Source organism: Seriola lalandi, unplaced genomic scaffold (genome assembly GCF_002814215.2).
Source record: "Seriola lalandi dorsalis isolate HSWRI2012SDOR001 ecotype SW California unplaced genomic scaffold, Sedor1 jcf7180002054941, whole genome shotgun sequence".
NCBI classification, from domain to species: domain Eukaryota; kingdom Metazoa; phylum Chordata; class Actinopteri; order Carangiformes; family Carangidae; genus Seriola; species Seriola lalandi.
Window position 1 is genome coordinate 659,224 of NW_019525492.1, and position 22,563 is coordinate 681,786.

The 22,563-nt window shown below is 39.2% G+C and overlaps 2 protein-coding genes and 1 non-coding gene across 4 annotated transcripts; all 3 read right to left on the reverse strand.

Moving 5' to 3' along the window:
• On the reverse strand, nucleotides 1-7,190 carry wdr73 (WD repeat domain 73). The gene is made up of 8 exons (XM_023393636.2): nucleotides 7,045-7,190; nucleotides 6,144-6,211; nucleotides 5,770-5,855; nucleotides 5,582-5,670; nucleotides 4,115-4,182; nucleotides 2,856-3,020; nucleotides 1,269-1,634; nucleotides 1-595 (listed from the first exon to the last, which is right to left on the reverse strand). Exons 1-8 carry the CDS (start codon nucleotides 7,101-7,103, stop codon nucleotides 336-338), a joined length of 1,161 nt encoding a protein of 386 aa, XP_023249404.1. The 5' UTR covers nucleotides 7,104-7,190; the 3' UTR covers nucleotides 1-335.
• A 3,694-nt stretch (nucleotides 7,191-10,884) lies between these two features.
• On the reverse strand, nucleotides 10,885-18,465 carry cfap418 (cilia and flagella associated protein 418). 2 transcript variants are annotated; one of them, XM_023393638.2, is made up of 7 exons: nucleotides 18,247-18,465; nucleotides 17,513-17,615; nucleotides 16,426-16,490; nucleotides 15,926-15,991; nucleotides 15,661-15,756; nucleotides 13,586-13,682; nucleotides 10,885-11,494 (listed from the first exon to the last, which is right to left on the reverse strand). In XM_023393638.2, exons 1-7 carry the CDS (start codon nucleotides 18,390-18,392, stop codon nucleotides 11,192-11,194), a joined length of 876 nt encoding a protein of 291 aa, XP_023249406.1. In that variant the 5' UTR covers nucleotides 18,393-18,465; the 3' UTR covers nucleotides 10,885-11,191. The 2 variants fall into 2 exon arrangements, with proteins under 2 accessions (XP_023249406.1, XP_023249407.1); XM_023393639.2 differs by lacking the exon at nucleotides 13,586-13,682 and having other exon boundaries at nucleotides 11,190-11,494; nucleotides 18,247-18,462.
• A 594-nt stretch (nucleotides 18,466-19,059) lies between these two features.
• trnas-aga (transfer RNA serine (anticodon AGA)) lies at nucleotides 19,060-19,141 on the reverse strand. The gene has a single exon. It is a non-coding gene; the product is annotated as a tRNA-Ser (tRNA).
• Nucleotides 19,142-22,563: the final 3,422 nt, after the last annotated feature.

Here is a 22,563-nt window from a genome sequence, read left to right on the forward strand (position 1 = left end):
GTAAGAAAATCACTTGCTTTAATTTATGTAAACTAAAACCTGACGGGTCATAATTAAGTAATAATGAACAACTTAAAGCCTAGAATTAAACTACAACAAGTAGAAATGTGTTCGGCTCAACCTGAATTCAGAGATACATTTGTTTTGTTTTTTTAAAACAGTTTCTTCAGCTAAATTCCAGTTTCATCTCTTCACCTCATCATGAAAGATGGAGGCAGCAGTACAATCCACACAGGCAACACTGAACTGTTTTCCTTTGTTCAGCTGTAGCTTCAGTACAGTACACAGGTAACATGAGTTCTCTTCATCATCCTCTCTCCATGTGAACCAGAGCTTCACTTTGTTCCTGGTGCTGGACCATCAGCAGCCGATTGGTCGACCCAGTCCCACACGTGGACGGAGCCATCTGAGGCTGCGGACAGCAACGTCCGCGGCAGGTCAGGATGCCACACGTGGGAGGTGACGTAGACGGGGACGCCGTCATTGGACTGTTGTGATGAAACCACGTGACCTCGATGCTCAAACAGCGGCCGGGACTCCTGCAGCTCCGTCCTCCAGACCGAGGTGTTGTAGATCTGAACCGCTCCGCTGAAACCTGCCAGAGGACAGAGGGAACTTTAGAAACTCTCATCAGATTAGTTGATTCTTAAAGGAAAAAGTTCTAGTTTATCATCACAAAAGTCTTATTTTGGAGATCATTCCAAAAGCTTATGATAATATCGCATCTACAAAGTCAGAGCTATGGGGAGCTTTCATATTCTGTTGATTTTTGAAGTGAAAATAAGTAAATCCAGCCCCTGCAGCAAAGAGACATTAAAATGAACCTTTATTCAAATGTAAATGCTCTGATACTTTTATTTCTTCAGCTTTGAAACGGTTTAAAAATAAAATCGCAGCCCCTGCAGTGATCTGCAGGAATCATCAGTCAGGATCAGAGCGACTCTGAGCTTACCGTTTTAATTTGATGAACTGGGGATGGACAGATCATCTGAAACGTTGTCTTATATACAGTGCAACAGTTGTGTTTACAAGGCTATAATAATATTAACACTATATAGGGCTGGGTATCGAACTTGTCACTCAGCACCAAATTTCAATACTTGAGGAATAACTGGATAAATTTCATCAGTGTCAGTGAGCCAATCAGCATGCACCATTCTTGGGCCAAGATCTAAAACTAATCATCTAATCATCAGGGACAGGGTGACACAATGCCGGAGTCATGACGTTTCTCGAGCCTTAAGAACCATCGTCCTCCATGAACTGACCTGACACTGCGATACAGTCGTCCAGCGCTGGAGCCCACGACACCCTGACACCGTCCACGCCGCAGCGCTGCGTCTGAACGTCCAGCTGAGCCCGACTGACGGCTCCTCCCGGGTTCCTCAGGTCCGAGACCACCGCCTGTCCGGACGATGAAAGTCTGATGACCCTGCAGCCAGACGGGTCTGGACCAGCAAAGGCGTCCGTCCACCAGAGGATGGACTCGCCCGAAGATGCCAGTGGAGGTGAGAGCTGAGGAGCAGCAGACGTCCGAGTGTCGGCGACGTAAACGTTCCCGTTACAGCAGCCGGCGAGGAAAACGCTGTCGCTCACAAACTGTAAGGAGCTGAGAGGATCTGCAGAGTCGGTGTCTGCTGGGACAGAAGGACAGAAACACAGACATGTCGCTGATGGAGACGATCAGTAAACACACAGCAGTGAGACGTCAGGAAACTGGAACCAGTCAGACCTGAACTCTGACACTGGTGTTTTGTTTTCACCTAAAGACTCCAGCTCTAATCTGCTGCATGTTATTGTGTCTCAAACAAGAGAAAGATGAAATATAAAAAATGACATGCTAACTTGATTTGGTTTTAAAAAGGTGATTAAATGAAAAATATGACTGTTTGCTAATTGCCTATTTAAATATATGTTATATAAATATAAAATACACATATTTGTCTTGTATTTTGATCAGCTGATCTTCATCTTCCTGCAGTTTGCTATGATGGTCTCTAACCTTTTGTCTTTTGTCACCGTCGAATCAACATTAAATGAGCAGCTTCAGATAAGTAGCTTCAGGCTAACTATGTTTATAGATATAATAAAATAAAGCCAACAATAGAATAAATAGAAATGGTCAAAAATCTTGAAATCATTAATATGCTGGACTAAATAACGGCTTTAAATTCACCCACTCTCCTGTACAGATTTTCATTTTTCATTTTCAGCAGCATCAGGATTCACCTGGACTCTATATTTCTATTAGGTCTCACTGGCTGCGTCCCAATTCCATAACCAGACTATAAGTGAAAACAGTTGCAATACACTGTTTCTGTAGTTGGTAAACAAGAAAGCAACATTTTTATGTTTCATATTAACACAAAATTAGGGCTGAAACTAATATTTTTCTAATTGACTCATCTATGAATCGTCACAGAGACAAATGTTTTCTTTTGTTTGGGCTAAAGTCCAAAAACCCCAAAAACATCAGTTCACAATGATATAACAAAGAAAAGCAGCAAATCTTCCCATTAAAAGGCTGGAATCGGAGAACATTTGGCATCGTTTCATTATTTCTGCTTAAAAAATGATGAATCGATTTTCAAAATATTTGCAGATTATTTTATCAATCAATTAATCGTTTCATAATTGATATAAGATACATATGTAAATTTTCAGCAGTGAAAAGCTCCTTCGTTTCCACTGTGTGTTTCAGTCTATGTACCCACTGTTTAATTCATTCTTAGAATTAATCTGCAGTATGGGATTGAGACACAATTATAAAGTTGTTTCCTGTCTCTGTGCTGCTCCAATGCTACTGACACCATTTAAGCTGGTGCAGTGAGTTAAAGCTAATAAACCTGCGTTACCTAATTTATACAGAGTCTGTCCTGAGGTCAGGTGAGTCAGCTGGATGTCACTGCTCCGAGCTCCATGAAGAATCTGCGGCTGTGACGAGAGTCGAGCTGCGATCCTGCTGCCCCCCTCCGACTCACCCCTCCTCCCCTCCACGCTTCCTGTTCTTCTGATCACATCTGACAATGGACGACAACAAACCAAACACATTTTTACAATGAAACGACCTGCACCACAAAGGTTGAAGAAAAGAGTAAAGAAAATTGTTTTTTTGGCTTGTAAAAGTCTGAGTTTGTGTCCAAAAAAGAAACTAGATGATGCATCAGATTTAGTGACAGAGATGGAAAATTATATTCGCAGCCTGTGATCATCTCATGAATGAAACATGTTTTGTTGGGCTTTTCAGGCTGATTATTTTAACCCTTCCTTCCTTTCTGCCTGCCACAATATTTTTCATATTTATATTGAAATTGAAAGTGTGTGATTTAAATCGTAACCACCACATCATATGAAATTCACTGGAGTCAAAAAACGAGTTGCAGCTGTTGTGATGTTTCTATATAAAGTAAAACAAATGTCAGACACAGATTATGACTCAGTTTTGACCAAATACTGTATGTAGTTAGTGTGTTTCTGCCTTCGTAGAGCAGCACGGTCCTGAATGGTTTCATTTTTTCTCCGATCAACAGGTGTTGGTTACAGATCGAGACAGCTGGCTGGTAAACATGGCCGTAAATACTGGGTTTAAAATACTTAACGAGCTGCTTGTTTATAAGAAAACTCCCCAGGTTCATTTAAAGCTCCATGTTTTCCTCTTCTGTGTTTTATCTGAAGTGTTGATCCATAAAAAGCTATATTTGTGGATTTAAGAACCAAAAACCAGCTCAGTGTAGTTTTACATCTCCTCTCTCAGGCTTCTCTCTGGAGCTCTAGTAACAACAGGTCAGTGAGCCAATCAGAAGAGAGGAGGCTCTGAGCCTCTCTTCTGATTGGCTGACTGTTTTCTGAGTGATCCAATAAAAATAAGGCAGATTTCAGGTAAAAACAGGGTCCAGGTGGGCGGGGCTTGGTGACTGCTTTGTTGTGACATCACAAAGTTCCATAAGTCCTGACGGCTGGTTTTAAGGCTCAGTTTCTGAATACAGGCTGTGTGCATTTCTCTGTGGACTGAGGCTTTGATACTTTCACAGTATTAATATAGAAGCTAGACCTGATCTATAATCACACTACACATGGACATAGACCTTTACACTCTTTTGACCTTTAAACTCACCGCTGTCGTCGCCTCCGAGGTCCCACACCTGCAGGTTGGAGCTCAGCCCGTCACTGGTCACAGCACACCTCCAAAAACAAAGACATGAAATATAATTATTGACATATGCAAGCAGAATTAAATCCTTTTCCCATGCTGCTAAAACAAACCGTCTTCCCTGTTTTTCTTGTGTGTTCTGATATAAAGGATCTAAGAGGAGCTTCAGCCTTCAACCATATAATCACTGACTCACCAACACACAACTCCCACATGAAATAATAGACAATAAAAAGCCATTAACACCATGAACATACATCCTCTATCAGCTACGACTGCTTCATCAAACGTCTTCTGTTTGTATTTGTTACATATTATTATAAATTCACCTGCAGATTATTAATATTACTATATTTTGATTATTTGTTTTGTCCGTAAGATGTAAGAAAATAGTGAGAAATGTCCATCAGAGTTTCAAGGTGACGTCTTCAAATGTCCACACAACAGTAATAAACCCCAAAATATTCAGTTTATAATGATATAAAACAGAGAAAAGCAGCAGATCGTCACATTGATTAAGTTGAAACCAGAGATCAATGAGTGTTTCAGCTTGAAAAATGACTTCGACAACCATCTGTGTTTCTCTTTACTGCTTTGTATCTGTATACAAAAGACTGATCTATCTATTGATCTCTATCTCTTTTTGGTCGACAGACACGTCCCAGAACAAAAGTCAGGACAGTAATCAGCACGAGCAGAACAATAAAGATAAAAACCAGAAATAATATAAAAGAGAAAAAATGTCATTCAGCTGAACTGGATAATCGAAAAGAAGGAAACCTGAAGCAAACGCAGCGTCTTCGTTTAGTTTAAGCCGAGCAAACAGTAAATGTTACTGTTATGTTTTTATATAAACACAATGATACACAAACGTAACTCAGGGGCTTCACCATTTGTTGCATGATGGGTATTTACTACAATTTTATATTTAATTCTTCACTCCCCAGACAGAGCCAGATTCATCCTAAAAATACAAGGCAAATAAACTGATAATGAAAATAAGAGTTTGTTTGAAGAAAGATTAAAAATATTCAAACATTTTTCACAACACACTTTGTTTTCTATGTTTAGTATATGATGGTCACAATAAATTTAATTTATCATTTCAGGCTTTGATGAATCATGATCGGTATTTTTCACATTTTAAAGCTTAAATGTTTAATTATATGAGAAAATAAATGATAGATTTGATTCTAACATCAAACCAGTGAAAAATAATTAAAATATAATAAAATCTTCTTTTCATCTTTTTCATCTTTCTGAATATTCTTTAAAAACTTTACTACTTAAAAATAACTGAACGGAGGCTCAAGAAAGAAGCTTTGAAACTTAAGTTTCCTGCAGAAGGTCGGACAGGAGCAGAGACTGAAAGACACCACAGGATTTAGGTTTTGACAACAACACTGGTTCAGCTCAGGAAATCCAGCTCACCTTGTTCCTGGGACGTGTCTGAGGCAGCGGACGGGACCGTCTGTGAAACCACCGTGGACGACTTTGAAGTCCCGCTCCGCACAGAGACCCTGAACACATCAACACACAGCAGAGGCTCTGAGTGACATTTCAGTCACCTGGTTATAAAAATAAACGACAAAGCTCAGACTCGTTTGGTGTTTTATTACCTTATTTTCATCAGCAAAGAGTTTCAGAGGCAGATGAAGCTCCAAGATTTCGTTTTTAGTCGGACTGTATCCTGCAACGCAGACGGCTGCAAAACACAGAAAAAAATGATGAACACCGATTTCAAACATGAAACAATCAGTCAATTAATTTGGTTGGGTGTGAAGTCAATTCATTCAGTCAGCACATTTAACAACAAATGTGAAATGTGAACACAAGTGCTACAGATTCATGATTAAAATCAAATAAAAACACATAATTAACATAATTAAAAGGATATAAGTCAATTAATAAAAAATATAGGATCATAAAAATTTAACAACATTGAACAGAACATATAAAATAAAAACAATAAAATAAAAATAAATTGACTTACTCTTCCCTGTCGTCCACTCGATGACCTGTGTGGGATGTTCCAGCTGATACACATGAAGATCTTTGTACCTGGAGAAACAGGCAGGTGTTAGTGTCTGACTTCATCATCATCATCTTCATCTCATAATTTCTCTGTGTGACTGAAACATTAAGAGAGAAGAAGAAGAAGAAGAAGAAGAAGAAGAAGACAGCAGCACAGGTTTTAATAATGAAGTTAGGATGTAGAATTAGACTCTAAAGCCTCACTTCGCCATTCTCCATAATGTAAAATCATAATATAACATTAAAGTATTAATTCTATAGATATGTGGCAGTGTTAGGTTACTCATAAGTGACGTTTATGTTCGTATTATATACAGTAATCTTAGCTTCTTTTTGTCTTAAACATTGACACCAGACACCGTTTAAAATTTTAAATATTTAATATTTATTATGTTAGGGCAATGCACATATACTTTAACTATGAAATATGATTTAATGTTTCCAATGAGGAGAATGCATTCTTTCTTTCGGCCTGAATATAATCCATCAAGGATAAATTCATAAGAGAATTCACACATTACTTCATTGGTGTTGAATTGTGGATTCTGGCGATTTTTAAAGGAGATATTGCAGGAGTTCCCCTTGTTATCACTTCTTAAACTTGTCGTTATAGCAAGACAGTGGCTGTTTGGTGTTAGAAGTGAAAGCCGAATTAAAATACTGCTGAATCTGTTACAGGAAATGACTTGTTTTATTATTTTTTATTTTAAGAATGTAAACATGTGGGTAAGCAACAGAACATAAAACTGCAGGTTTGACCTCGCGAGGCTAGCTAGCAGCGCTACGGAATGAACGGAGCTTGTAGCTAGCGGCTAGCATAAACTTCACCGTTTAAACAATGATTGAAAAAGTTTCCTCACGTTTTCAGGGACTCGATGAACCAGTCATCTAAAATATCATCAAACTCCGCTCCTTCCATTTCACCGCCACAGCACGTCACTGCAGACGTGAGCGTGTTGTCGTTTCACTTCCGCATCTGACGTCTCATTCATGAGTTTCTCTGTGGTTCGTTCAGATGATGATACAATTTACATTGCCCCCTGCTGGTACGATTTTTGTAATTGTAAAAAACTAAATTCAAAAATCTAACAAACAGACTATAGAAAACGGATTTCTAGTTTTTCAGGTTTGCATTTAATTCATTAATCACATACATTTAAATTCAGTTTAAATATAAAATAATGTATTCATAGAGCTGAGACATGAATAAAAGGGGATAGATGGATAAAATTTACCAGATAATTTTATTTTCTGACTTTTATTTTCATGTAAGCCTAATTCATAACGTGTATATACTGTTTGATAAGTTAAAAAAAATAGATACAATACATTTTCCTCAAGGTTGATTTCTCTATAGGTTGATTTTTCAAAGTAAAATGTCTCTAAACATTGTTTTCTGAGTGTCCAGCTGCCAAAATCCAGATGAGAGAAGATCTGAGCTGATAAAAAAAAAATGTAGATACACTCATCTTAATGGCCTCCAGTTATTACCATGCAATCACACCAATGAGCTTAATCAGCATGTGGTTGTCTGTTGCTATTTAAGACCTGGAGGAAACACCAGTCACTACTCAGGGCTGACAAAACACTGAGTACTTCATTTTTCTGCTGAAGACGAAACCATAAAGGACAGAGATCTCTGTAGGAAACATGCAAATACAACATTATTTCTCATAAACTACTGTGTATCTATAAAAGAAACTAAAAGGACTTTAAGCAGGGTTAGTGTATTTACATACCATTTATTTTTTTATTATACTGCCATTGTGGAAATAACACCAATTATATATACACTAACTGTTAATTGAAATTTAAGCTTTAATTTTGAAATTTAACTTAAATGGTACAAAGGTAAGGGTTAAACTGCCAGAGAAAAGAAAAGTTTATGTCATCAAAAACTGAAAAGTTCTTTGTAAATTAGTTTTTTTAAACCGGTCTGGACCTCACTGCGGTGATGTTTAACTAACTGAAGACGAATAACTGAGGCAATGGAGGAGGGTCTGTTTTCTTCACCGTGCTTATTGTTATTGCAGGGTAAAAGTATTTTTAATAAAGTGATGAAATGAACAAATAGAAGTTGTTTATTATAACTTGTGTGTGACTCACAGTTAAAGAGCTAAAATATACAGACCACAGGTGCGTCCCTGTCACTTCCTCTGTTTTCAGACAGGTTGACTGTGGCAGCAGGTGACAACAGCTGACACTCCATCCTCCATCCTACGATCTGCAGAGCTGCAGCAATCCGGCTGTTGTTTTCCTCCTCCCCTCCCTGCTCCTCTTCTTCCTCCCCCGCCTCTTCCTCCTCCTCCGTCGTTCTGTTCTTCCTGCTGTCTGACAGGAGAGAGACTGACTCACATTTCTGTCACTCTGTCTTCCCCCATCGGTCCGTCACTCTTCTTTTCAGAGACGGTGACACAGAATCCAGCTCTGAGTCAGTCAGGAATCATACAAACATACACTGTACACACATACAGTGATGCAGCAAGAGCTCGACATCGTTAGAGAGAAGTCACAGACGGGAATCAGCAGTAAGAATGATGAGTCCAGGTTTTTGGGTCAGGTAGGAGCAGAGAATTTACTCCGGACAAAGAAACAGAATCTACAGGATCATTTTTTTATTTTAAATCATCCATCCTGCACCTTTAGCTAAAAATGTTTTTATATTGTCGCATTCAAGCTCTGCAAAAGTCCACCTTTTTTCTGGATCAACTATTTATTTTAACACAGTGGCAGAATACATGACTGTCTTGGTCATTGGTTTCAAACACTTTCGGTAATAAAACATCTAAAATCTTAAATCTCAGATGGTGATCTGCGGTCTAGTTAGTGTCAGTTCAGGGTTCTTGATGTGAAGCAGTTTGACCCTGAAGTCAAAAGGGTTCATCACCTGAGGAGCGTGAATGAGCTCAGTAGGTTTCAAAACAATCTGCTCCGTTCATTTTAATGTTTTTTGTGCAAAAGATGGAATTTTGTCCTGATTATGTCACGAGAGAGATGAGAGATTCATCCTCCAAGGACCGTTAATCTTAGTTTTATGTCTTATGTCCATCTGGCCAGTAAATATCAGGATAATTCACTCTGGATTAAAATGTTGTAAAGGCAGATTTATCGACACCAGCTGCAGCTAAAGGAGCTTTTTAAAATCTTTGGTTTGTGTGTGTGTGTGACTGATCTGATCCTGAGTTCGCTCTGTGCTTTTCTTCTCCGAGGACCTCGAGTCAGCTTCAGGTTTTCAGACCTTAAAGCCTCTGGACGTTAAGCAGCCGATTAAACAGCGCAGAGACTGAACTGAACTCTGTTAAAATACACAGTCACAAGTGAGTAAACACACTCAGGATTGCCAGATTAAACACACACACACACACACACACACACACACACACACACACACACACAGATTCACCACTCATTTCTCACTGAGCCGGTCCAACACAGCAAACAGAGACTCTGACAGTCGTCCTCGCACCGCCGCTGTCTGTCGCTGGCAGTAGTAAAGCCTGTGTTTTCCTCGGATACGATAATTGTCTGACGGATCCGTCAGATGAGCCAGAACTCTCCCCAGCCGAGCGTCAGCAGGAGCCCAGCAGGTACTAATCATTTCTGACAAAAAAGCGAAGAGAACTAACAGGAGCGTGGACGGACGAGCCCGTGGGGAGAGGCTGAAGAGGGTTTTATCAGTATTTGTTCACAGAAACAGAAAAAAACGTCACGCTGACGATCTGCATTCAGAGAAGAGAAGAATAGGTGACGTGTTTGTCACTGCAAAATAATAATAAAACACTATAGAGCTGCAACGATTGGTCGATACACATAATACACAAGTGTTTTGATAATGGATTAATCGTTGTATATAGGGCTTTCAGCCTTTTGCTGTTCTATATCTTTGTGTTTTAAACTGTTGGTAGGACAAAAAAAGTGTGAAGACGTTTCCTTGGACACTAAATAATTCATCATTTTACTAGTTGAAGCACTAAAACACAATTTATGTGCTTGGTGATTTTGACAGATTATAAAATCAGGATTTGACCACAGGCATGTACTAGGTTTTGACCTGGTCTTATTAGCCTGTGAGTTCATGAAATGATCCATTAAGTTTTAAAATCCTTTCATCAACTCTGAAGATCAGCAGTTTCCTCAAAGCTTCGCTTCAGCTCAGTGTTTGAAAACCACCAGCTGGAATAAAAACAAGATGAAAATCACCACCAAGTGATTTGTGAGGTTCTTCGGTCGACCGCAGCATCACTGACCCTCAGCTCTCTCTCCCACTCATCACTTACTGAACAATTACACAGCTGCTCCGACTCCACGCGTCCTTGTGTTTGTATCTGAGCAGCAGGCTTTAATCTCACTCCACTGTGGCCTGACTTCAGAGTGGGCTGAGTGAGATCACATCAGCTCACATCAGACCGTCAGCGCCGCAGAAGCTGCTACTGAAGATCAACGGGGCAGAAAACTGCACATCTGACAAATCACAACATCAAAACACAGTAATGGGACTGTTGTCAGCAGCACCGGGGGAGTCCAGGTGATTAACGCCCTGTTGAACAGCAGGACTGTTTGCTACACATGATAATGTGTTAGTAGTCGATAAAATACACCATAAATGACTCCTGAAATAAGAAATTAGAAATGCAACGTCACTAAATCAACCAGGATTTGACTTTGCGCAGAGCATTTCACCTTTAGATACAAAACAGGGCTGATTTGATCTGTTTTAATTTAAGAGTTTGTACAAATTTCCATATTATATCGACATTATTGTAGATTTTTACATTTAAAAAGCTGAAATTCTTCATAGAGCAGTGAATAAAGACGTCCGAGTGATTATAGTCCTCCTTGTTTAGAGCTGTTGCCATGGTTAGAACAGAAAGCATTTCTTAAATCAATTAGACAAAGTGCTTTGATATTTGAGTCTTTTTCAGAGATGTTTTCGGGTGTTTTCAGTGCGTACCTCCGTGTTGAAGCGACGTCAGGTTCATGAACTGGGGCAGATTCACTGCAGACAGTTCAAGACAGGAACCAGCTGAAGAGACAGAGAGAGAAGATAAAGCAGAGGAGGTTTTTCCTGTCTGTAACGTCCCTGTTTTGGCCTGTGATCCGGAACGATTGTAGGTTTTTAACAAGCGTTCTGCAGCAGCGAGGAGTCGACGTCAGTCCTGGTGCTTCCCACAGACCCATCTGAGCTGAGCCTGGTCCCTGAGGTCCGTCGGCTCCGAGGAGGAGAACCAGCTGCACTGGCAGCCGTACGCCCGGAAACCTCTCCTCTTCTTCAGCCTGGCTCTGAGCTTCTGACGGTCCGGCATGTTGTTCCTGCGCAGACGGAGAAACACAAGCACATTATATATTTTGGGTGTTTGTTATTCTGAAAAGCTTGCAGGCAATATGATCTTAACACATGGCTTTATCTGCCTTATATCAAGTGTTGGGTTGCTACAGGCTGTATACTGTATATGTGAGTCATTAGAGAGAAGAACTGGACTGTGCCAGCAAACACACATCTCACCCGTCATCTATCTGCTCTTATAAACCTGCTTCACCTTTCTGCAGCTGGCTGGTCAAAGCTCCGCCGCTGGAGGACTGAAGCTTTTCAGACGCTAACACTGATGTGAAGACACAAAGGCCAAACTCATCAAACTGAGTGTTCCTGAGTGTTTCTGAGTGCTCTGAAGTCCACAACGTCTGGCTGAAAGAACATTGCTCACTTTGGGAAAAAGTACAGAGTAATGCTGAAATTTCATTGAAGTGAGGCGTAACCATAAAGGCTCGACCATAAACCTGTGATATTAAATCATAGCACAGCTGCATATGTATGTTTATATATCGACAGGCACACGTACCTGTATATGACTTTTCTGGGGCAACATTTCATTTTTAGAGATGCATTACAACTTTATTTTTAAAGTGATTTCCTCCCCTGGATCGTGTAGCTTCTATTTATTTTGCAGACTGTTCGTGCTTCTCATATTGAACCAGCTCGTTTAGACGCGTTCACTGCTGACGCTTCGCAGCCGTGCTTTAAGAAGACAAACTTCTGTCTTCAATCGTTTTTAAAAAGGAAGAGGAGGAGCATTTCCAACGTCCTGAGGACAGTTTGAAAAGTAAAAAAGATCTGCACCCCCGCCCTCATCTCTGCTGCAGGCTGCAAGATGCATTAGCTGCTACTAGTATAAGAACACCCACTCAACTGAGAGCGGATGAGTTGCATTTTGGGTAAGGTAGGAACAAGGAATAAGGATATATGGAATAAAAAAGACAATATCTCCAGTTCCATCTCCACCCTCGGCTTGCAACTGTCTCATGGTGTATTATCAGCAGACGTGTTGACAAGCAGGAAGTGAGCGATTAATAAAATACACCCACGCTCACCTCCACCTCCATCACCCCAGTTTTTCTCTGTGTTTCCCCCTGTGGCCTCTCCGTCACTGTTACCGTAACAAACGACACTGTGTCACCAAAGTCAAAATGGATAAAAACAAGGTAGAAAAACTCAGTGTTTTATCTTGGCAGCAGGATTAAGAGACAAATTAAATGAATCAATTATTTCTTTAACAGCTCACGGAAAGGTATCAAACAGGATTTCAGTGTCTTCATTTTCCATTGTGAATGAAGTGATTTCAAGTGACTGATACATTCAATTGATTCACTCCAACACAACAACGGCTGTTATCCACTTAATCTGTTCTCTAAAACTCTCTCAGCTCCTCTCGCTGCAACAGAAGAGCTTCATGCCTCCAGTTTGGAGCTAGAAGAGCGCAGACCTCCGCCAACGCCAAACAAACTTACACACGTCTGCCAGATCCGGATGATCATGTGGATCTGCACCAAATGGTACAAACTCACAGATCTCAACACCAGAACTTTGTCTGATTTATTACATGGAGATCAGAATATTATTTCCTGAGAAACTGCAATATCCAAATCGCAGGAGCTGCAAATTTTTTAAAAAGGTAAAATGTGTCACAACAGACCGAAAATGAAGCACTGTGGTGCTACAGAGACGCCCCGGCCAACTCATCATATTCTGTCAGTCACATTATGTTCAGTTTCATATTTTGAAATAAAAAGAAAAAAAAAAGCAAAAATGACCACTCCAACTGAAATTGTGACTCGTATTACAATCGCAGTATCTGCCAAATTAACCGCAGTTTAACCACCAGCTGTGCAAACGACCTACAGAAACTCAAACCTGTGTGTGAGCGCTGTCAAGAGAAAAATCTATAGGAAGACGTCGCTGTCCTGCCCACACTGTTTGATTGACAGTTGCCGTGTTCATCACCTGATGTGTGACTGATAGGTGATGACTGCTGCTGAGCAACAAAGATGGGAGTACGTGTCTATATTTATTTTATACTGAATAGGAAACATGTTACTCACTGGGGAAAGTGAATCAGAGCGTCGTACCTGTTCTCTCTGCTTGTGTGTTTTAGCTGGGTTTACACAATGTCTCTGCTTGTTTGTATTCGAGTCAAGTTGATCTGCAGATGCTGAATTGTTCCCACTGGAGAAAACAAAGTAAAGTGGTTTTTCAGGAATGTGGGAGACAAAAATTACACACCTGAAAGTGAACAAAAGACTTTTGTTATTTGATTTGCGTTCGAGTTTGAAATGGTCTTGTGGGGTTTTATAACAAAGCTTAAACAAATTTGATTTTTTTAATCATGATTTTGTAGTTTTCTAAATGGCAGACTTTAAATATATGTTTCTACGCCTCAGCACTTATTTTAGATTCTGTGTTTCAGTGGATGTGAAGTGGAGAAACACAGTCCAGACTTTAAGTATAAGACAGTTACATATTTACATTTTCTGTTCTCCTGGCTCTGAGCTGCAGCACATTCAGTTTGAAATAAAAATAATGGATACTACATATGAGCGACAAAACACTAACAGAGACACTAAATGTCTCCTGGGCGGCTGTGTGTCTTTTCAATGTGAGTTCACACATGGTTCAGAGCTTTTCATTTATATTGAGGTGGAGTTGTCTGTCAATATGAGGAGTAAAGATGGGGCCGTGCAAGTACAGAAGATAATAAAGAAGCTCAAAAATCTATCAGAGGGATGTGAAAGGTCGCTGGTTTGTCAAAATCAACAGTTGGGGACTTTCACAGGAGAACAAGGCAAACGACCAGCTAGAGCAGGGAGCACACGTCTCCTCGATGAGCGGAAACATCATTTGCACAGTGAAGAAAAAAATCCCCTTTATGATTGTACAGCAGTCATAAAAACTGTAGGCGGAGGTGTTTCCTCATGTTTATGCGATCAAATAAAGACTTCAGAAGCAGAACCTCAGAACCTCAGATTCACCACCAGATGAAAACCCCCTGGTTAACCTCAAAAACAGGCAGAAACCAGGTTACAAAAACACACAAAAAGAAACCAGCAGAGCTCTCAAACAAAGGTCTGTGGACTGATGCAACAAAAATCAGCCTCTGTCAAAAGGATGGAGATTGTGGAGATGAACGCAGCTGTGTAGAGAAGCCAAATTCATCAAAACTCAGAGGACGACATTTCATCATTGAGCAACGATCCTACAGAAATCAAAGAGCTTTTCAGGTTAAAGGGGTGGACTATCCTCAACTGGCCGAGTCAATCACCTGATCTCAGTCTGACTGAGTTGAAAATCCAGACTAAAGACAGAGAGACTCCAAACAAGCAAGAGCTGAAGGAGGCTGCAGCGAAGCCCTGAGAGAGCGTCGCCAGGGAAGATACAGACAGTCTGCTGATGTGTCTGTGTGTTGAAGCCTTCAGGCCGTGATTGACTGTGAAGGATTTTCCCAAAAATATAAAAATATGATGATTTTGTTTGACTTCATCTGTCCAGTTACTTTCAGCCTGGGCCGCTGTAACAGTGTGAAGAAACTTCACACCTCAATACTGCCACCCTCTAACCAAACTGAACACAACATCCAAAAACAACCATTTCTGAAAAATGTCTCTCATATACAGATTTCACTGATTTCTTCTAACTCACAACCCAAACTACCTACCTACCTACCTACCTACCTACCTACCTACCTACCTACCTACCTACCTACCTACCTACCTACCTACCTACCTACCTACCTACCTACCTACCTACCTACCTACCTACCTATCTATCTATCTATCTATCTATCTATCTATCTAATTTAAAGCACGAATGAGACAATGAAATATGATTCAGGAAATTCCTGATCAGACACTGGAACTCTGCGCAGATTTATGACACTATAAAACAGTATTTTACAACTCTGGAAAGTTATTACCTTGTCAGTTTGTTTATGTTGTTGATTTGACAAATGTGAGGCAAACAGTAACAAGTACAGAGTTCACGTCAGGAAGTTCTCCAGCAGGAGTGAATGCTTGCACGCATTTGACTGACCTGCATTACCTACCAACCACCCAGCAGAGTGGAGTCTCTTCGTCTCGACATGTCTTGTATTTTTTGTCTGCATGTGTTCTGATGTGAGAATAACACTGCAGCAAGCCTGCAGACTCACCTGAGGAACAGGTAATCACAGGACGGGTCCCACTCACAGTCATCAAACATCAGCACCCTGAAGTCACAGGATATACACCTCAGCTGGTCACATGACCTGTTGGTAAACAGCGCTGGTTATTGTTTGCAGAACTCTTCTTTAATAGTATGCTGAACTTCTGGGATCACTTATATGACTGAAAAACAATCTATACCAGCTTCCTGTATCATTATTAACAGGCAGGACAGGACAGACGCTTCGCAGCATGACATTATTTTTCTCGCACCTCTTGGATGTGGCTGTTCCAACACCATTTGCAACAGAGCTGCCGCCAACGAACACAGGACAGCACCTGGAAGCAGAACAAACAGTGCAGAACATGTCCAGACACACATGGACACAGCATCCAAATTTAAGAGAATCAAAAGAATCAAAAGAAAAAAAAGAAACTGTCCTTTTTCATTGCAGAAACTGGGAAATATTACACATTTAAGACATTGCTCCTATTATCACATGTACATATTGAACAGATGTGCCTCTTTTATTTGCTGGTCTAGATTCTACAGTGTGAGCATGAAACTTTTATTTTTTCCCTGAACACAAAGTACTTTAAAAATACCATTTATTTGGCTGAGCATCAAACAATATTGCAACTGGCTTGATTTCTTCACAAAACTACAACGACGCTTTCAAAATGACTGAGTGCATTTCTCCCTCTGCTTATACCCTGTAATTTTTCTTCACACCTGCATCTTTTTTCAATTCAGAATCAACTACTTGACCTACTTCCTGCCTCCAAACTGAGATGATGGCTTCTTCTCCACTTGTGGTCCTTTAGGAAACTGATCACTCTGAAATAAAAGGTAAAGGAGCAGATTACAGTCTCCAAGTTTGAAAAGCACATTCTTACATTATATTTTAATTAATTTATACCTGATGTTACCACATCTTTGTCACCACGCCTCTTACGTCTACATCCTAATACAACATTCAGATGGATTTAGGCACTTTTACAAGCCCAGGTGTCGTCTATGGTTCTAATTTGTTTTTAATAACACAGGTACAGACGTGGAGGAGCGGCAGCTGCATGATAATAATGTTTGGCAGAAGAGGAATAGGTGAAAAGTAAATAGGTTCATTTTCTCATGTGATCTGCAAAAGTACAACATTGTCTTCTATATTTTCACCAGTGTTTGTTTGTTTGCCAGCAGGATTACGCAAAAAGTAGTGAACCGATTTTCACCCAATTTGGTGGAGGGGTGGGGCATGGGCCAGGGAGGAACCCACTAAATTTTGGGACAGATCAGATTAAAGGGAGGATTTTTTTTTTTTTTTATCACTTCCCTTAACATTTTTCAACATTTTCATCAATAAGTCATCAAATAGTGTTTGGATCTTGATCTGAAAAATTAGACACAATTATGGTGGTGAGATATATGATTTTGTACAATCTGGTGCAGATCAAGATAATAATCCAGATCTGGTGGAAAATAATGATGAATCCAAAGCATGTTATCATACTTCTTTTTTCCTTTTCCTTTTCTATTATAACAGCTAGACGTGTAGGATTGCTTGGTCTTGGCGGAGGTATGCGCTCTATTGAATGGCCAGTTATCGCTTGAAAAAAAGATTTTATTCTCAATCATATTTTTAATACCTAAAGGAAAAGAAGAAATATAAAATTTGTTGCTGGAGGCAGAAAAGGAAACAATATATTTTGAAGTAATTATATCAAGTACAACATTAAAATATGTATAAACATCCAGGTAGGGCATTGATAACTATTGTTAGGCCATGTTTTACCAGATGAGTACTTTCATACTAATAATTCTTCAAATTATGTCCTTGTACCTTGTCACAGGTACATGTTTACCTTTGATTGAGGGGAATCTATGTTGTCTTCCTCCAGCAGTTCCTCCAGAAGGGCGTCAATATCCTCAGTGATGCTGCTTATCGGTTCTCTAGGTTTTGTGGCACTAAATCAAAGGCAACAAAAACATGATTAACTGTTTTTTCATTGTTAACAAATATCAGTAAATATCAATAAATACTTCTGACAGTAAACCTCTATGTTTATGAGTCATCAATGGTTTGGGCAAACAGTATATTTTCTTGTCTTCCATATGCTGTATATTGTATAGGATTATCATAAACTTGAAATGTAGATTACTTTTAGTTAAAAATATGAATAAAGGATTCTGGATTTTTCCATGTTTGTGGTCCTTGTGGTTTGAAGCTTCATGTAAATAATAAATAAAACATAGAGGGTTTCTAAATAACTAGCTGTCTTCTGCTATAGCTACTGATATTTTCCCATAAGATACTGGGTGCACTGAGAAGCGACTACATTGTGACAGATAGGCATTTAGAAAAACGCTAAAATCACTACAAACTCTTATAGCTACAAATTTCTATATATCGAAAAAAATAAATCTAGCCACCCCTTAATATTCATCTGACACTATATTTTCAAGCAGCTGCTGAGCCATTTAAGGCCTAGAACAAATGGCTCATTAGATATTATCAACACAGGGACAGTCAGACGCGTACAGCTTCATTGCACCGCTGAACTGTTAGCTTGTAGCTAGCCAAACTAGCTTTGTTTACTTGTGTTTTTTCTGTCCATCGGTCTCTTTCCCGCATTTTCCTGCCTCGCGTGGCTCCCCGCGAGCTGTGGACGCAACAGAAACGTTGCGACAAAACTTTTTTTCAACTTCGTCCAATAGTTCATCCAGATCATCATCATCATGCATGTCTGTGTTTTCTTTCTGTCCTGCTAGCTCTGGGGGCTAACCTCTCTAGCCCTGCTAGCACACAGGCTAGCCGCCAGGAAGCTCAGAGCGTTCGTCGTTGCTAAGTGACAAGAACATAGAGGAAATGGACCTAACCTGCCTTCAAAATAAATGTCGCTGCCATTTACATTTTTAAAGCCTGATGATTATCGCCCTCTTCTGGAACTGTGTTACACGGACTAAGCATACATTTAATCTGAAAGAATATCTAATATGTCTTTTTGGCTTTAAGATAAGATTTTATAAGCGAGCCTATAATGTAAATGAAAAATTATGCTGGTTTCCCCTGCTGTTTATTTTCTACATCTATAAAATATGACGCAGTAGCAGGATATTGATTAAACTACCAATCCTAATACATTTTAGCTCATTTCTGTCTCCAATCATTCTGGTTGTGCCACTTAAACTTTAAATTTGAATATTTCTTTCATCTCTGCCTTTTATCTATTTATTTTGAAAATAAGACAGGAAGTACTGTTATCTGTTGATTCCATCGCACCTCACTCTAGCGCAGTAGGTAGTTAACCGAAAAGCAAAACAACATCACTATCATACAAGCTTTGGTCAAAATAAACGTATACCATATGTAGTTTTAAACATTAGAGTAGAAAACAACCAAAAAAAGGACCGTTGTCGGCAGGATTCGAACCTGCGCGGGGAGACCCCAATGGATTTCTAGTCCATCGCCTTAACCACTCGGCCACGACAACCGGATGATGCATTAGTCGTCACCGGAACGGTTTTTAAAAGTAAGATACACGGATTGAAGTGTACGATTTGATATGAAGATATGAAATGATTTACCAAAGGTATTAAACAAACCTCTGGGCCCTGTACAGATGCAGCCTAAGCGGGAGGAAACAGAGAGGCCTGTCATGTGAGGGAGATCTTCTCCACCTATTTCAACTCCCCACAAGGCAGTGTGTCCTGGCAGGACAGGATGGTTTAAAAGCTTTTTTAAAAGGCGTGAAAAATGTATATATTTGTAAATTTGATCTTTTGTCTTCTGTTTTTGTTTAGCTCATGTATGTTGTCTGCTTATGACAGGGGTGGAACCTAGTAGAAGTCCGTCTAGGACTTCGTTATCTCCTTGCGCAGCATTATACGCTTTTTTTCCTGCTAAATAAATGAACCTGAACTGAACCTGAACCTGAAATAGATGTCAGATCTTGTTTTTTTTTATTTTTTTTTATCATTTTCATTGCATATTTATTGTTCTATTATTCTAAAGGTGGCATTATTCATTGTAAATAAAACATTTAAAAATTAGCCTGCTGCCTCACAAAATGTAGTGTGAACTGCCGCCTTTAATAACACTGCTGTGTGAAATCTCTTCTGTGTATTTCCTCTTTCCAGAAAGTTTAAAATAAAAACAAATGGTTACAAGTACAAAAGCTTAAAAGTTATACAGTCAAGTACTTCTAAAGAAAACGAATATTTTATAAAGTCATTAAAAATGTTCAGTGACTTTGCACTGATCAGGACAGTCTAAGAAATAGGTAATGTGCTATATTAATAAATAATTAAACAGTTTACAGATACTCAACAGTAGTTTCTGTTAACGTCAAGTTTTTAGAATCACATTTGTAGCATCTTGCCAATAGTTTAACTACTTTATACTCACCATCCGCGCGGAAAGTTCATGACGTAATGTTGATGTGAAGTTATTTTGAAAGGGGGCGGAAGTGTTTTACTTTGATACTGTGTCTGACTTCCTGTCTGGTGCGATCTGCTCTGTTGACTTGACGCGATTTAGCAACGGGAGCGTCAAAAATAGAACTGCTACGGATTGATAGCGCTGCGGCGCGGTGAGCCGCTGCTGAGACGCGTCGCGGCGCTTCCGGTTGAAATATTAATATTGATTACAGTGGCAGCGATTGGCTGCGGCGACCGCGGCGCTGACGTTCCGCGGCGCTGACGTTACCGGTGGAAATCACGAGTGGGCCCCTTCCCCTTTACAGTCATTGTCATTGTCCTACTGGTGCTTAAATGTAGGACCACTGGAAGAAAATAACAAGGGACAATTGGACATTTGAGAGGAGAGAACAAATTGAGAACAAAAGTACTAAGAAACAAAACTTTAATTTGTAAAAACAAATATATATATATATATATGAAAATAATATGATATATGATTTAGCTATAGGTAAGCTATAAGGTAAAGGAAAGCCATCTATCACATAATTACACGATTAAATGAAAAGATATATACCTAGTATATCTATATATTTCCACTTCTCTCTTTTACAGGAAGTGTTATTTTGAAAAAGCCCCACTGCAATTGTATACTATTCTTAAGTAGTTTATAGGAAATGAAACTTAACTAAGCTCTTTCTCCTTTTGAAGAGGATGTAAATTTACCAAAAATACCAGACCAACACTAACAACAACACTGTGTGTGGTTCAATCGCATTTCCAAAATAGAGTTTGACAGCATTGGTGTCATAACCTCATGGTTTAATATTTAATGAATGAATCATCCCCACTGGTTTTCATTTGTAGGTTTCACATTTTACAAGTAAACAGGTATGAAATTCCCTTCTTTGTGATATTTTCATATCACATAGAAGACGTGAAGACTTGGTGAAAGTGACATAAACCCTGGCCACAACTTTATGAAATTAAACCTTTAATTGCCAGAATACCACTTTAAAGCCTGCAGGTATTTTACATCAGGACAAATGTATCTCACCAAACTTCAGAGATCATAAATGCCATGAACCAGGTTTGAGAGGATAAGACAGGACACAAATCTCAAATCACAACCAGTTTTTATTTGGTACATGGGTGTATAACAGACAGGGAGTGTCTAAAGTGCTACAAGAGAGTACAAGAGAAACAAACACAGTTATAATCCTAAAGATTTACTATTTATGGTCAACACTTTATAGTATTCTGGGATTCTAGATAGTGTTTTCTACTATTATTATATCATTTTACTACTGTATATAATCAGTTTAACAAACGTCAACTTTTTAATCAACACATTGCTGTCATAAAATCTTAATTGACACAACACACAGTGAGTAAATACATTTTAAGGGACAATTCATCACAGTTCTAGAAGAAAAACCGCCGATTTCTGTTATAATTACAGTTTACGTTTTTACTGTTGAAGTATTTTCTGCATGAACTGTTGGGAAGACGTCCTGTTTTTGCTGAGCGGAAACTAAAACGAGACTTTAGATGGAGTTCAGGTTTCTAAATTAGACATGAGCAGAATAACTAAACTATTATTGTTGGCTGATCAGACAGATTGTTAGTTTAGTCTCAAGTCAAGGCAAAGTGTTTATAGTCATATGGACAGTTTCCCTGTATAATGAAGTTCTTTGTTCCTTTGTGAAGGATAAAGAAAATAAATGAATAAAATATAAGGAGAGATAAGAGGAAATCCCCAAAGCAACATGACAGTTTAAGAGAGGTGCTTGTGGCTTAATACCACAACCTGCACTTTGTGCGGAGGATTTCAGGGGAACTCTGAAGCAGTCATGTGATTAAAATAGGTGTGTGTATGTATGTAGGTCACAGAAAGGTATTATAGGTAACAGCTTGGCAGCAGTGTGTTAGACTGGGTTAATATCTGTATGTAACATATAAGAACAGATTCAGCTGCAGCTCTGTCTCATGTTACTGAAGGTGTCGAGTTCATTTCATTGTTCAGCAGTTTACACTAAGAGATCTGCAGCACTATTATAAAGTTGTCTGTAATATTGTTCATTGTAGGTACTGTGCAGTAATATTTAAATTATCATCATTTTAAGGTGCTTGTAAACCCTGATGTTTCTAAAGTAATAACGGTTCCTTCTTGTAGTGTTTTGATGAGTTATTATTTAACATGTTTATCCATAAGCAGATCAGTGTGATAGTGAGAGCAGGGTTCAGTTTTAATGTTATATTTATATATACTGTACATACAGATTGTGTGTTTAGGTTTTTAAAGTTTTATTATGTTACTTCTATGTTGCATCACACTGGGCTGAACAAGTTGGAAACTAATTTACAGTTAAACATTTCTGAGTATTAACAAACCACTACAAATGCATGATCTGGATTTGGCCGGTGGGGGTCCTGCACCTGGAAGACGTCAGAAAATCACCACAAAAGCTCAACATCAGTCACTTTTCTTCAACTT

Excerpts from the sequence above, each read along its gene's own strand:
- wdr73 (XM_023393636.2), bottom strand. The coding sequence starts at position 7,103 with ATGGAAGGAGCGGAGTTTGATGATATTTTAGATGACTGGTTCATCGAG. Across the intron at positions 5,856-6,143 it reads CGAGTGGACGACAGGGAAGA|CCGTCTGCGTTGCAGGATAC; the intron begins GTAAGTCAATTT and ends TGTGTTTTGCAG. Across the intron at positions 596-1,268 it reads CGACTGTATCGCAGTGTCAG|GTTTCAGCGGAGCGGTTCAG; the intron begins GTCAGTTCATGG and ends GTCCTCTGGCAG.
- cfap418 (XM_023393638.2), bottom strand. The coding sequence starts at position 18,392 with ATGCATGATGATGATGATCTGGATGAACTATTGGACGAAGTTGAAAAA. Across the intron at positions 17,616-18,246 it reads GATGGACAGAAAAAACACAA|TGCCACAAAACCTAGAGAAC; the intron begins GTAAACAAAGCT and ends CCTTTGATTTAG. Across the intron at positions 11,495-13,585 it reads CACACAAGCAGAGAGAACAG|GAACAACATGCCGGACCGTC; the intron begins GTACGACGCTCT and ends CCGTCTGCGCAG.